The 13,469-nt window shown below is 36.9% G+C and overlaps 1 protein-coding gene across 3 annotated transcripts; it reads left to right on the top strand.

Annotated features, from left to right (window-relative positions):
• The first annotated feature begins 4,776 nt into the window (after positions 1-4,776).
• LOC107728915 (uncharacterized) lies at positions 4,777-9,764 on the top strand. 3 transcript variants are annotated; one of them, XM_016539243.1, is made up of 6 exons: positions 4,777-5,079; positions 5,491-5,547; positions 6,655-6,696; positions 6,797-6,904; positions 9,145-9,186; positions 9,265-9,764. In XM_016539243.1, exons 1-6 carry the CDS (start codon positions 4,794-4,796, stop codon positions 9,510-9,512), a joined length of 783 nt encoding a protein of 260 aa, XP_016394729.1. In that variant the 5' UTR covers positions 4,777-4,793; the 3' UTR covers positions 9,513-9,764. The 3 variants fall into 3 exon arrangements, with proteins under 3 accessions (XP_016394729.1, XP_016394730.1, XP_016394731.1); XM_016539244.1 differs by lacking the exon at positions 5,491-5,547; XM_016539245.1 differs by lacking the exon at positions 6,797-6,904.
• The last annotated feature ends 3,705 nt before the right edge of the window (positions 9,765-13,469 follow it).

The following is a 13,469-nucleotide window of genomic DNA, read 5'->3' as shown; positions in this document are numbered from 1 at the left end:
GTCATGGGCTGTCGCCGGCCAACGTGTTGTTGGTGTTTTTTCAATGTATGCTTCAGACACGGGTTACGACGAGGCGTTCCCCATAGCGACCCCTAGAGGACGCAGTGTCTCGTTCCCTACTCAGGGAACCATGGTTACATAAGTAACCTGAGACGTTTTTCTTCATTGTAGTTGCTCGCGGAAACACTGCTGTTTATCGACAACCAAAAGACCTTAATCAGGTTAGACGCCATATTGAATTTAACACGAATGAAAGCAAGGCTAGTGAGTGAGGGATATAGTCTTTACCATGACATGCACTGTATAAATGTTCGAGAAAATGTAATTTCCACAACTTATTTAACTGTTTTATGTGTTTTTTTGTTCTATATCAGAAAGAGGTTATTCGAGCTGAACAATCATGTTGTTAAACAACAATACAATTGAACACACTAGGCTACTTTTATTCCTCACAGGCTCAATTTCTTTCCTGGCGGAAATGATATATATGGCGCTCTGAGAAGATATGCTAAAAATGCCAGACGTAAATAGCCTATGTCTCTGATGTCTATTAAAAATGTTGAGTATGTGGCGTTTATCTCACAGAGATTTCTATTGCCACGTTCCACGGTGTTTATTTGCTCTTTCGTCCTACACCTTTTCTTTCTTAGGCAGAAAAGATAGATTACCACTTATGTTTTTGCAGCTGCAGCAAACACAAAATACTTCAGAAACGTCAGTGGGCAAGGTCTCACGGAGCCCGTGTGCCATTTTCTCTTTCTGCTGGTTCATCTTTTTTGTTACGAAACATGAAACACCTGTATACTTGAACTATGTACCGCTGACAAAGCCTGCGTGTAGTCCTTCGTAATAAATCACCTAATAATTGAGTTCACTGTTTCCTATCGGGCTACAGTATTGCACTTCTCTCAAGGATGAATGTGGAATTACTGCCATCTAGCGGGAAAAAAAGTTGTGAAGCTGTTTAAATGCACATTCTGAATGACTTGACTTCATGTCGACATATTTCTTTCTTTATTAAACATTTTACCCGAAACAACTGGTAGAGCAGTTTAACCTTTAATCTCTTATTCTTAACCAGTAATTTGATCTGAAAAACAGTAGAAGAGTGCTGATATTGCCAGTCTGTAGTAGCTACATGACAAAGCAATCTGTTAGCAATCTTGTACATTCCAATGACAGTTGCTCTGCTGGAACATTTTTGCTTTTGCATTAATATGAGAAGAAGGTTTATAAAGTATTCAGTCATAAACACACAAATCTGTTTTCTGTTATTAAATGCTCATTGGAAACGGCAGATGGAAACAGCTGTAGCATCATCCACGAGGACATAGAAATGCTTGATTTCTAGTGTTACACATTTGCAGTTATTTTTTACTATTTTACGATTTTCTTTCGTCAATGTCCAGTTCCTTACATTGCTCGTGTAAGGAACCACTTATTTTTACACTGCTGCCGACAGTGATTGGCCTAAAGCCATCTGCAGGAGTGAGTCCACTTCATTATGAAAGAAGACTCTTTGAATCAAGTGCCACTCTATCAAAACCCTTCAGGAGATCAGGCGGATCTAGTCACAAATCCTGTCTCCTCTCTTCATCTGTAAAATCACTTTTAAACAACGTTTTAATAATGCATCAGTTACAAAATTCTTAGAAGAATATCCTTCATGAAAAATGTATGTCCATAACAATAATGTTGTACAAATTGTAGGCTACAGCATGACACTGTCCTTTTTTTCTTGTGGTTCTCAAAATGTCTTAATTTCTTTTAATGTGAAAGTATCTTTGTAGCTTGGTCAAAACATCAAGTTGTTTTAATGCTAACAACCAGCATAATGGCCTACACATGTTTGTTTATGTTCTCAGGGGTACCATGTCTTTTCTGAGAAGGTCTTTTCTTACTTGGTGGCCTCAGGAAGTTCAAACCAAATATACTATTTACTACTTGCACTTGATTGGAGTGACCCAATTTCCTATCTATCTATATCTTCCTTTCTATACAATATGGTGACTACTACCTTACCGAAATAACCTGCATTTTTTAAGCCTTAGTCATATTGTGAAGTGAATGAAAACGCACACCATATTTGATATGAGTAATTTGCTCTTTAGTTCTGTGGGTTTTGTGTAGCTTGTCAGGAGGTCCCAGTGGATAATTTAACAGGATGTGTCCTGTTGTAGGAAATAGCTCTTTTGATTTTTGTTCTGCACTGTTGAACGTGCTGTGATCTTCCCAGCTAAATGATTCCCTCCTGCTCTTTCCATCTGTTGTTTTTCACCAAACAAAGCATTGAGGTAGTGGGATTCTGGAAAGAGTTGAGGGAAAGGGCTGCTCTGTCACAGAAACCTACTGTTTAGATGCAAGGAGGTGTCGGCTTCAAAGACTGTCCAGGTTTAAATTCCAAATGCTTTTAATATTGGCATAGAAAGAATTCCAACACCGATGATCTCTTTCTTCCTGTACTTGGTTAAAGGTTACCCAAAAATGCAAAATTGCTGAAAATGTATTCACCCTCAGGCATTTCCAAGATGCAGATGAGTTTGTTTCTTTATAGAAACAGATTTGGAGAAATTTAGTAGTGCATCACTTGCTCACCAATGGATCCTCTGCAGTGAATGGGTGCCGTCAGAATGAGAGTCCAAACAGCGGATAAAAACATCACAATAATCCACGAGTAATCCACACATCTACAGTCCATCAATTCTCGTGAAGCAAAAAGCTACTTATTTGTAATAAAAAAAAAAAAAAAAAAAAAAAAAAAAAATGAATCTATAATGCATAATATTGCTTTCTCCTTTCTAAATTTCTCCAAATCTGTTTTTATGAAGAAACAAACTCATCTTTATCTTGGGTGGCCTGATGTTGAGTACATTTCCAGCAAATTGAGTACATTCTTAGCTAATTTTCGTATTTGGGTAAACTATTCCTTTAAATGAAAGAGGTGCAGATGTTTCATTTTAAATGAACATGAAACGTGACTAGATGGACATCTCTGCAACCTCCCTGCAGCAATCTGTGCGCTCCTATGGTTGTGCTGTAATAATGATTCAGTCTGGATTACAGTTTTTTTATTTATTATTAAATTCAAATCAAGCTGGAGAGCTTTCCAAGGTGTCACTGCTGTAACTTTAAAATACATATTTGTTTAGATATGTATGTGCAAAGTACAGTTTATACAAGATTTTATCCAAGATACAAAAGTAATACAGAAGCTGTTTCTGCACAAAAGACATTTTGAGATAAATAAAATATGTCCCCTAAATATAGTCTCCTTCAGGATAGGGTTTGTCTGACATTTTTTTAAAACCAAGTTTCTCTAGTTTATTTAATGTTTAAGATGTGATTGGATCATGTTTTGATACCTGTGTCATCACTTGACATAGATTTTGTTTTCTTTTGCTGGTGTAAGCAGGGTTGGTGAGAAAACAAATATGATTCATACTGACCTTTGTCATCTGCTTTTGCTTCAAGCATGTTTGGCTTTTGAAAAATTCCTTTGTTTTTATGTAAATGTGGCTACAGTGCCTCCATTTGCTAAAGGTTTAGTTATGGATATTAATGTTTAGATAGATAGATAGATAGATAGATAGATAGATAGATAGATATGACAGAAAAGACAGAATTTTTGAGTTGTTGATACAGCTAATCAGATGCTTTAATTTGCATATATAAATATATGCTTTAAGTTGCATATAAAATGTGTGCTAAATGATGCTAAACTAACTAAGGACATCACAGATGGTTTGCAGATGGCGATGTTTCAGCCATGCATGAATTAAACATTAGTTGGTCAAAATCTTATAGACATCTGTAGAGCATAATATTTGGGGTTGCCGGGTTCATAAGGAAAATTATATTTTCTCTGACTACCTTGTTATTGACTAGGGCACTGAGTCCTCATACTGTAAATAGCACACTGGATGTTGTCCAGTCTTTGCTTTAATGTCTACAAGTGAGATTGTATTTTCTAAATAACCGGATGTTAACAAGGAATTCATTTTTAATGAAGGTGACATTGCCTCCTCCTTCCTAACTGGCTTATGCCCAGTCAGCGGAGCGCTTGTCTCACCTCTTAGATTTAAATCTGCTGAGTCAGCTGTCAGTTCCTGCTGTCACTTTCTGTTTTCTCAATCATAGATAAATGAAAATCAGCGACCATGTGCATAATGTTTCTTCCCATTCATTTGAACTACAAGACTTCTTAAAAAACAGCCTATTGCTGCACCTCTAGACAGCAAACAACAATTTGTTTATCTAGACTTATAAATAAGAGTCATGGGACCATTTTTATGATACTTTATTTGCATCCTTTTGTGCTTTATCATCCTAAGAACTGAATAAAATGCCTTCTAACATGCCTAACAAACAGTGTATGGGAATGACTCAAGAGTATTGTTGAGTAGAGCTGCATAAACGAAGAACAAAAGTAATTTAGATTGTCTCTTTGATTGTATTTTCAGTTCTGTGCTTGTCAGTTATTTTTTATCCTTTCCATCATCTGGTCAGTGCTACAGAATAAATAGGCTAATACAGAAATAATACTCTTTATACAGAAGACAGAAGCATCATGCACAATGCTTTTAGTAATATTTTTACAAATCCAATTTTATCTCATGCTAGAAAACTGTCTCATCAGAGACAAGGTTTGCAAATAAAGTTACATAATAGTCGGTGAGATAAGGTATTGTAGGCTACTAGAAGAAAAAGCTTTCCTTCTTTTGACACAATCGCCATCCAGCGGTGGAATAAATGCAACGCACAAATCGAAAACGAAAGTAAACGTGTCGTAGAAAATGGCGGAAATCATCGTGAAAAACAAACTTAGCCTGATCAAATGGCTTAGTTCGGATCATGTAATTCTTTTGCAACATGTTCAAGTTAATCAACTTATACCAACGGCTCAGTATAGAGAACTGATGGACATGACCGGTAAAGACAGAGTCGTTATCAAACTTCTGGACATTATCCTTGGAAAGGGTGAAAATGTGTGTCGAGATTTTTTGGATTTGTTAAAAAATGATGATGTGAATGAATTGTATCCTGAGCTCAGAGAATGGATCAAAACAGTGGACACTAAAGGTAAGCGCATTGTGCACACTTATAGAGAGGCCCAAGTTACATTCATTCATACCATATCGACATGTCAAAAATAGGCTAAAAGTCAATTTAGTGAAACTATGGCTCATTTTTAGCTGAATTGGGTGGATAAATGGGCAGCAATCAACCATTTATTTTTTTGATAATGGGTTTTGTTTAAAAAAATTATTTACCCCAGAACATACAAACATATTCGACCTACTGAAAAACGCCTTCCAGCCTAGTGTGAAGTCACTCTACATTAACAATAATTTAGTTAAAATATAATGTGATTTAATGGAAAACGATGGATTTGTAACTGAGTTGTAGCTGGGCGCCCAAGTGTCTTTATTCAGATAGTTCAACTTTAGTGTAATAATAATAATAATAATAATCTTCTTTATAACGTTACAGACCTGAAAGCAGAAAAAGACTGCAATAATGGAGAAAGTGGTAACAGGCCAAAACAAGGTTAGATTTTAGATCTTGATTCAATCTTTTTCTGTATATACAGTATGTATGTATACATGCATGTACAGTGCCCTCCACTGATATTGGCACCTTTGATAAATATGAGCAAAGTGTGAAAATAATTCTGCATTGTTTACCCTTTTGATCTTTCATTCAAAAAATTCATTCAGTAAAATATCTCTGAAGTATATTCCCATTCATATTTACATTTTTCAGCACACCGGGGTGACTAGGAGCATGAAATTGTCCAGCCATGACTTTCTGTTCCACAGGATTATAAATATGAGGAACACAAAGGCCAAATTCCTTTAAACATCCATCACAAGGAGTAAAACCAAAGAATATAGTTCTGATGTGCACAACAAGATTGTTGAGCTTCACTAAATAGGAAGTGGCTGTAAGAAAAGAGCTAAAGCATTGAAAATCTTCATTTCCACCATCAGGGCTATAATTAAGAGATTCCAATCAACTAAAGATTTTACAACTCTGCCTGGAAGAGCACGTGTGTCTATATCATCCTAATGCACGGTGAGAAGGAGAGTTTGAGTGGCCAAAGATTCTCCAAGGATCACCGCTGGAGAATTGCAGAGAGTAGTTGAATCTTGGGTTCAGTATATTCAGTTGTCAGACACGACTGGAACCTCAAATGGCACTGGCTTCTATGGTCAGATGAAACTAATCCCCCCCCCCCTCAATTGTTTTACTTCAATGATAGGTTAGAATTTAGTAAATTTTTTGAATGAAAGATAAAAAGGATAAACAATGCAGATTTATTTTCACAGCCGCCTTTTCTCATATTTACCAAGGGTGCCAATATTTTAATGGAAAACTATGGATTTTCAGTTTGGAGTTGTAGCTGGGAGCCCTCAAGTTTCTTTATTCATATTTCAGCTTTAGTGACATTGAATTGGCCTGTATGGAAAAGAACTGTACAGTTGCTATGAATACTTTTAAATATGTATTGTGGTAAACTGGGTAGATCACTGTAATGCATTGCAGTACATTCAGCATAGATACATACATACAACACAGGATGCTTGCATGATTTTTGCCATCCAAAACAACATGTCTCTCTCTCTCTCTCTCTCTCTCTCTCTCTCTCTCCAGAGACTGCAACCATGACAGGACAATCAGGCACCAAAGTAAGCAGTAAGTGTGATTTATATTTATTAATAATCGGAAACATTATCAGATGTATAATTAACAATTGTATGAACTGACAGATTTTTTTTTTTTTTTATGTAAAAAGGCAAAACCTTTGCATCTGGTGGCAGCGTTGTATATTCGCCTATCATAACTGATGCAAGTCTAGGCCCCATTGAAATGAATATGACTGTTGCACCCTCTGGCAGAATTGGTCAGTGAAAAACACCGTCTGAAACTATTAAAAAATGGTAATTAAATGAAGTTGCTTAACCTGCAGAAAATTATGATCATGAACCAAAGGCCAAAGCAGGCCAAAGTAAATTTTATATAAGCTGTTTAATTTTGAATTTTTAAAAACATTTTTCTTTGTACACTGAACACAATTATAAACGCAACACTTTTGTTTTTGCCCCCATTTTTCAAGAGCTGAACTCAAAGATCTAAGACTTTTTCTATGTACACAAAAGGCCTATTTCTCTCAAATATTGTTCACAAATCTGTCTAAATCTGTGTTAGTGAGCACTTCTCCTTTGCCGAGATAATCCATCCACCTCACAGGTGTGGCATATCAAGAGGCTGATTAGACAGCATGATTATTGCACAGGTGCGCCTTAGGCTGGCCACAATAAAAGGCCACTCTAAAATGTGCAGTTTTACTGTATTGGGGGGTCCGAAAACCAGTCAGTATCTGGGTGTGACCACCATTTGCCTCACGCAGTACAACACATCTCCTTCGCATAGAGTTGATCAGGTTGTTGATTGTGGCCTGTGGAATGTTGGTCCACTCCTCTTCAATGGCTGTGCGAAGTTGCTGGATATTGGCAGGAACTGGAACACGCTGTCGTATACGCCGATCCAGAGCATCCCAAACATGCTCAATGGGTGACATGTCCGGTGAGTATGCTGGCCATGCAAGAACTGGGATGTTTTCAGCTTCCAGGAATTGTGTACAGATCCTTGCAACATGGGGCCGTGCATTATCATGCTGCAACATGAGGTGATGGTCGTGGATGAATGGCACAACAATGGGCCTCAGGATCTCGCCACGGTATCTCTGTGCATTCAAAATGCCATCAATAAAATGCACCTGTGTTCGTTGTCCATAACATACGCCTGCCCATACCATAACCCCACCGCCACCATGGGCCACTCGATCCACAACGTTGACATCAGCAAACCGCTCACCCACACGACGCCATACACGCTGTCTGCCATCTGCCCTGTACAGTGAAAACCGGGATTCATCCGTGAAGAGAACACCTCTCCAAAGTGCCAGACGCCATCGAATGTGAGCATTTGCCCACTCAAGTCGGTTACGACGACGAACTGCAGTCAGGTCGAGACCCCGATGAGGACGACGAGCATGCAGATGAGCTTCCCTGAGACGGTTTCTGACAGTTTGTGCAGAAATTCTTTGGTTATGCAAACCGATTGTTGCAGCAGCTGTCCGGGTGGCTGGTCTCAGACGATCTTGGAGGTGAAGATGCTGGATGTGGAGGTCCTGGGCTGGTGTGGTTACACGTGGTCTGCGGTTGTGAGGCCGGTTGGATGTACTGCCAAATTCTCTGAAACGCCTTTGGAGACAGCTTATGGTAGAGAAATGAACATTAAATTCACGGGCAACAGCTCTGGTGGACATTCCTGCAGTCAGCATGCCAATTGCACGCTCCCTCAAAACTTGCGACATCTGTGGCATTGTGCTGTGTGATAAAACTGCACATTTTAGAGTGGCCTTTTATTGTGGCCAGCCTAAGGCACACCTGTGCAATAATCATGCTGTCTAATCAGCGTCTTAGATCTTTGAGTTCAGCTCATGAAAAATGGGGGCAAAAACAAAAGTGTTGCGTTTATAATTTTGTTCAGTACAGTTTGCATTTTTATGAAGTCCTCATATTTTGAACACATCTACATACAGTTAAAAAAACTGGTTTGTGTAATTTAGCAATTTTCTAACAATAAACACAACAATTAAATAGCCAAAAATAATCAAATTAAGGAGAAAAATAAATAAATAACTGCAGTAACAAAGTTGCACATTTAGTCCAAATTAAGCTGTCATTCAGTAGGGGTTAAGTAGTTTGGGACCAAATTAAATTTTATATGTATAATAGGGAAAATTCTGCTCCAACAGGATCACATGCACAATCTGGGACACAGCTACATTTTATGTTTGGTTATTAAAATGTATTTATAATTAACAATATCAATAATCAAAGACCATCTGAAGGTGCTTTCTCATCTGTTAATCCAATTCAACAAGTAAGATACTTTATTGTCATTGCACAAGGTACAATGAAATTTAGAGTGGCAACTCTCATATATGTCACACTTTAAAATGTATAAATAATACATAAAGCCACTGAAGGCACATTGTACACGGTATAAGATAGTGTGTTGTAGTGCATGTATTGTAAGTACTTAATAATAATCTTTTTTCTCCTAATATTTCAGTCCAGAAACCTGATAGAGACTGTGAACACAGGCCAATAAAAGGTTAGATTAAGTTTATTTCTTTCTATTCATATATTTCTCTTTCCAATATCTTATGATGTTTTCTTTTTGTATTCCCAGATTATCAGAAGTTTCTAAAAAAAAACTTAAGTCTGTTGGTTCAAAACGTGAAGAACATTGATCCAATTATTGATGATCTTGACCTACATGATGAATCAGTTGCAAATATGAGAGCGAAGCCAACAGATCAAGATAAGATGAGGAAACTGCTTACCTGTGTGAATTGTGAAAGCATTGCTAAGGACCTGTTCAACGCTCTGTGCAAGCATGAAAAACGTCTAATGAATGAACTACTGAACAGCTACTGAAAGTTGTATTATTTACCCACCAGATTAGCAGCATGTAAAAGTTTTTTTTAAAAGTGATTGTTCCTGGAGTTTTCCTTTTTTATATAAATTGAGAACCAAGTATATTGTACAAACAAGAGTACATATGACCAAACATGTCAGGGATATATATGCATTTTACATATTAACCTTTTGTATAGTTTGTACTGCTTTAAAGGTTTTTATTGTTTCTAAATATAAATATTTTAATATTGATTTTAAATTGTTTAAACATTGGCAGTTGTTCATTGCATTTTATGAATATAATAAAGATCAAATTATAACAATCCAAACAATGCATTTTTATCACCATTAAATGAGAAACACCTTAACATAACATCAGCTCTTTTACTGCTTGCTAGGAAGCACACTTGCTTTTTGTTCTAGTAAGTGTTCTAGTAAGTGATGGATGGTATTAAAAATGGAACTGATGGAACTTAAAAAGCACATTTCTACTTGTCTATATTTATATAGTTTTACTACTGGTGAAATTAGCTTTCAGAGTCATGACAGAAAAAAATCCCCAAAATATTATGCCATATTTGCCCGTTTTCACGTACATCCGTTTATAAACAAATCAAACACAAACACAACTGGAGGCGCAGTAACAGAACTCAGTCACTAGGTGGGATGGTGGTTCAGTACAACGAGTGAAGAGACGGAAGGAGGGGCTTGAACCGTGACTAAGAGCACCTGTTGGCGTTCAGCATGGCACAGGTAAAAATAAATACAAATGTAATATGAATTGTAAATCATTGTTCAATCTATAGAGCTGTTTGGGGATGCGTTCATGCTGCTTGGTGGTTTGAGGTTTGTTTTTGTAAACATTTTGTAAGGATTGTTTCATTCTCCTCTAGACTGTGGGAAATTGTGGGAAATTATAAGCGCTCAGAAGGGCACACAAAGTTCGTTGTCAGGCATTACGTGCAGCGGGTACATAAAAAGTAACATTTTTAACCACAGTGGTTGCAGCAATCCGAGCTCTAGATTAGAACCAGGCTTTGGGTCGGTATCATTATTGTGCTCTAACATTACTATTTTGTATTTTTTTATGTCATTTTAGTTTACATTTTATTGTAAATAAATTTGCTCCATGTATGTTGGACAACTTTATATTTATTTATTTATTTATTTTTAACAAATCTGATGTCAAACATCTGTGGCACAATTTAAAACAAAAGCATGTTAAAATCTCTAAATGAAAATTGAAATTTAAAATGAACAGAAAATGCCAGTATTTTACCTTAAATTGAGGTGGAAGACAATGTTGACAGAAATCATTTTAAGATTTCAAGTAAATGTCTCTGTTGTTGCAAGCTAATATGTATGTATGTATGTATGTATTTATTTATTTAATTATTTATTTGATGATGAAGATGAGTTCAGTCAAAGCCGACTTTCGGTCACTTTAAGGGTCATCCGTTTATTTATATGTTTATTTGCTAATTCTCTGCAGTGTAATTCTTGCTATAGACTAATGATATTGCTGAAATTGAGAAAGACTTCTATTACAGTTTAATGGCTGTAATAGAAGATGTCATAGTCTTTCACTGATTGAGGCAGCTGCCTAAGTAAGCAGTAAGGTAGTTTACTGGTTTTTGGAATGGAGCCATCATGATACCGCATTTGCAACTGTCCAAGTCACTGGTGTAATGTATATGAAGCGTGTCTTTTTGGCTGTTTCAAGTGCTGCAGCTTTTCCTCATTCAACCTGAAGTGTCCTCACTGCAGTAGACTAATTGTTATTCCTCCTCTCGCCTGCCTGTCTGGTGTCACAGCTGTAAGCAGATCACTGCCCAGCAGCTCACGCATCTCGCCGTAGACAGTGTAGTGGTAAACAGGGTCAGAGATTTCTCCTTCCTAAACGACTGATGTGAGTCGAGAGTTCCTATTACCCTTAAACAGCTTATACCAGCATGCATTTATGTTCTGGGTTGCTTATGCTCGTTTGGAGTTTCCTGCTAGTCAAGAATACATTGGAACAGATGAATGCTGTCTGGAAAGCTTATCTGAACAACTTCCGATAGACTTTAACTGAGAGAATGAGCGGCCTACTAGACAAGATACCATGTGTTAAATGCAAATTATACTTAATAGCATTTTTAACATTCTGTCATTTGAGGTCTATACATGAAACGTGGAATTTGACATTGCAAGAATGAAAACTAGAACAGGCTAAAGACTTAGTCATGTTTTTGTGTTGATTTTTTAAATTAAAGGGATAGTTCACCCAGACATTAAAATTTAATCAATATTTACTCACTCCCATCTTCCAAACTTTTTGGATCTTCTATGGAACACTTTCATTGTCCATACAATGAGTGAATAGGTTCCAGTGTTGTTTTGGACCTCAGTGTTGTTCAAAATGTCTTCTTTTTTTTTTGGTATGTGTGTGTGTGTGTGTTCCACAGAAAAGTCAGGTTTGGAACAACATGAGGGGGTAAACTGGTTCAACCGCATGAAACCTACAGTTTATATAACAGATCTTTCATTGAGTGAAGAGTATGAGTTAGTCATTTCCAACTACATACATTAGTGTGTGAGTACTGGACATCCCAGGCTTATTTAAAGGCCTAGCACACGTCAGTTGCAGTATTTCCACAATGCTTCCCAGAACCCTGTGGTCCTCTAAATAGCCACGTTGGGCTTAGAAGCATTCCGAAATAGTTTTAGCTTTCTCTACAGTAGAGACATGGGGATCACAGTGTCAAATGTCGGTTACTTCCTTCTTTTCTGTTCCTCTGACTGAGCTTCTTCCAAACTGTCACTCCCCTTGGGCACGTTATTAAGTAGCCTTGAGCGTCTTTCAGTGTGGGTTACCCTGAAGCTTTTAAAAAGAGATTCAAATAACTACGCTAGTGTTTACTAGAATGCTGGGTGTTAAGGGCTATTCACACAGGTCATGTTTTTGCATTTAGAAACTGCTGAACGGAACACGAGACATGTTTTTCAAAGATGAATGACTTTTAACTTGGAAGTACTTTGGTATTCACAGAGAAATGCAGCATAATGGCCAAAGACTTACATGTATACATAGACCAACAATAAAAAAATGTTTTGGGTGAACAATCCCCTCAGACCCAAAAATAAATACACATACTATTCAAGAAGCTGCTTTATTGTTGAAAAGGCACTACCATTTAAAAATTTGAAGTCTGAAGATCAAAGATGACTTTTTTTTTTCTACAAAGATATTAACAATCTGTTTTCAACAATAAATAAGACAGTTTTCATGTTTACCAAGTCAGCATATTACAATGATTTCTAAAGGATCATGTGACATTAATTTCCCAGTAATAGAGCAATAATGTTATATTACGGCTACGATTTTACTTTTTTAATCTCTGTTTTGTTTAAACCCTGAACATTTTGACCAACCTTTGAGACCATTAAGGACTCAAACACATTATCTTGTTCTTTTGCTACACAATGGTAAGTGGCAGAACCAAATGAGAGAAATCCTGTATGGACGGAAAGGAGGAAATCATACTTTCCTCTCTGATTTCAACACACAGATGATGCCAACATGATATCTCAGTCTGATTACTTGTCCTTTAAAACTCATTGACCTGGGGTTTAACAGCTGCTGTGTTAGAAAGGAACAACATTTTTTAAAAATCCATCAGAAACTTGTTTAGCTTGGATAATAATGCGTCATTCAGAGCCATAATATACCATTAAAGTTTATTTATGAGGCCTTTCGGGGACATTTGGTCATGGGAAATAGCATTCTGTACTGTATGTACCATCACTGTGGTGGATTTTGAGGGGAACAGAGCTGAGCTAGACCAACATAGCAAGTCAAAAAAACCTGGAATATCCTAAATAATATACAAATATATGGAAATATTGAGATTTGTGTGTTTTGGCTGAGTGTTTGTCAGGTTTATGCTGTATTCATAAGAGATTATTAGAAGTATGTTTAACATAAGATTTTTT

This window comes from Sinocyclocheilus rhinocerous, unplaced genomic scaffold (genome assembly GCF_001515625.1).
Source record: "Sinocyclocheilus rhinocerous isolate Xijiao unplaced genomic scaffold, SAMN03320098_v1.1 scaffold1569, whole genome shotgun sequence".
NCBI lineage: Eukaryota > Metazoa > Chordata > Actinopteri > Cypriniformes > Cyprinidae > Sinocyclocheilus > Sinocyclocheilus rhinocerous.
The sequence above is the reverse complement of the archived record's forward strand: the minus strand, read 5'-3'. Positions and strand labels throughout refer to the sequence as shown.

What these genes read in the sequence shown, in the direction of transcription:
- LOC107728915 (XM_016539243.1), top strand. Translation starts at nt 4,794, where the DNA reads ATGGCGGAAATCATCGTGAAAAACAAACTTAGCCTGATCAAATGGCTT. An exon ending in CAAAACAGTGGACACTAAAG is followed by an intron (nt 5,080 to 5,490) that starts GTAAGCGCATTG and finishes ATAACGTTACAG; the next exon opens with ACCTGAAAGCAGAAAAAGAC. An exon ending in TGAACACAGGCCAATAAAAG is followed by an intron (nt 9,187 to 9,264) that starts GTTAGATTAAGT and finishes TTGTATTCCCAG; the next exon opens with ATTATCAGAAGTTTCTAAAA.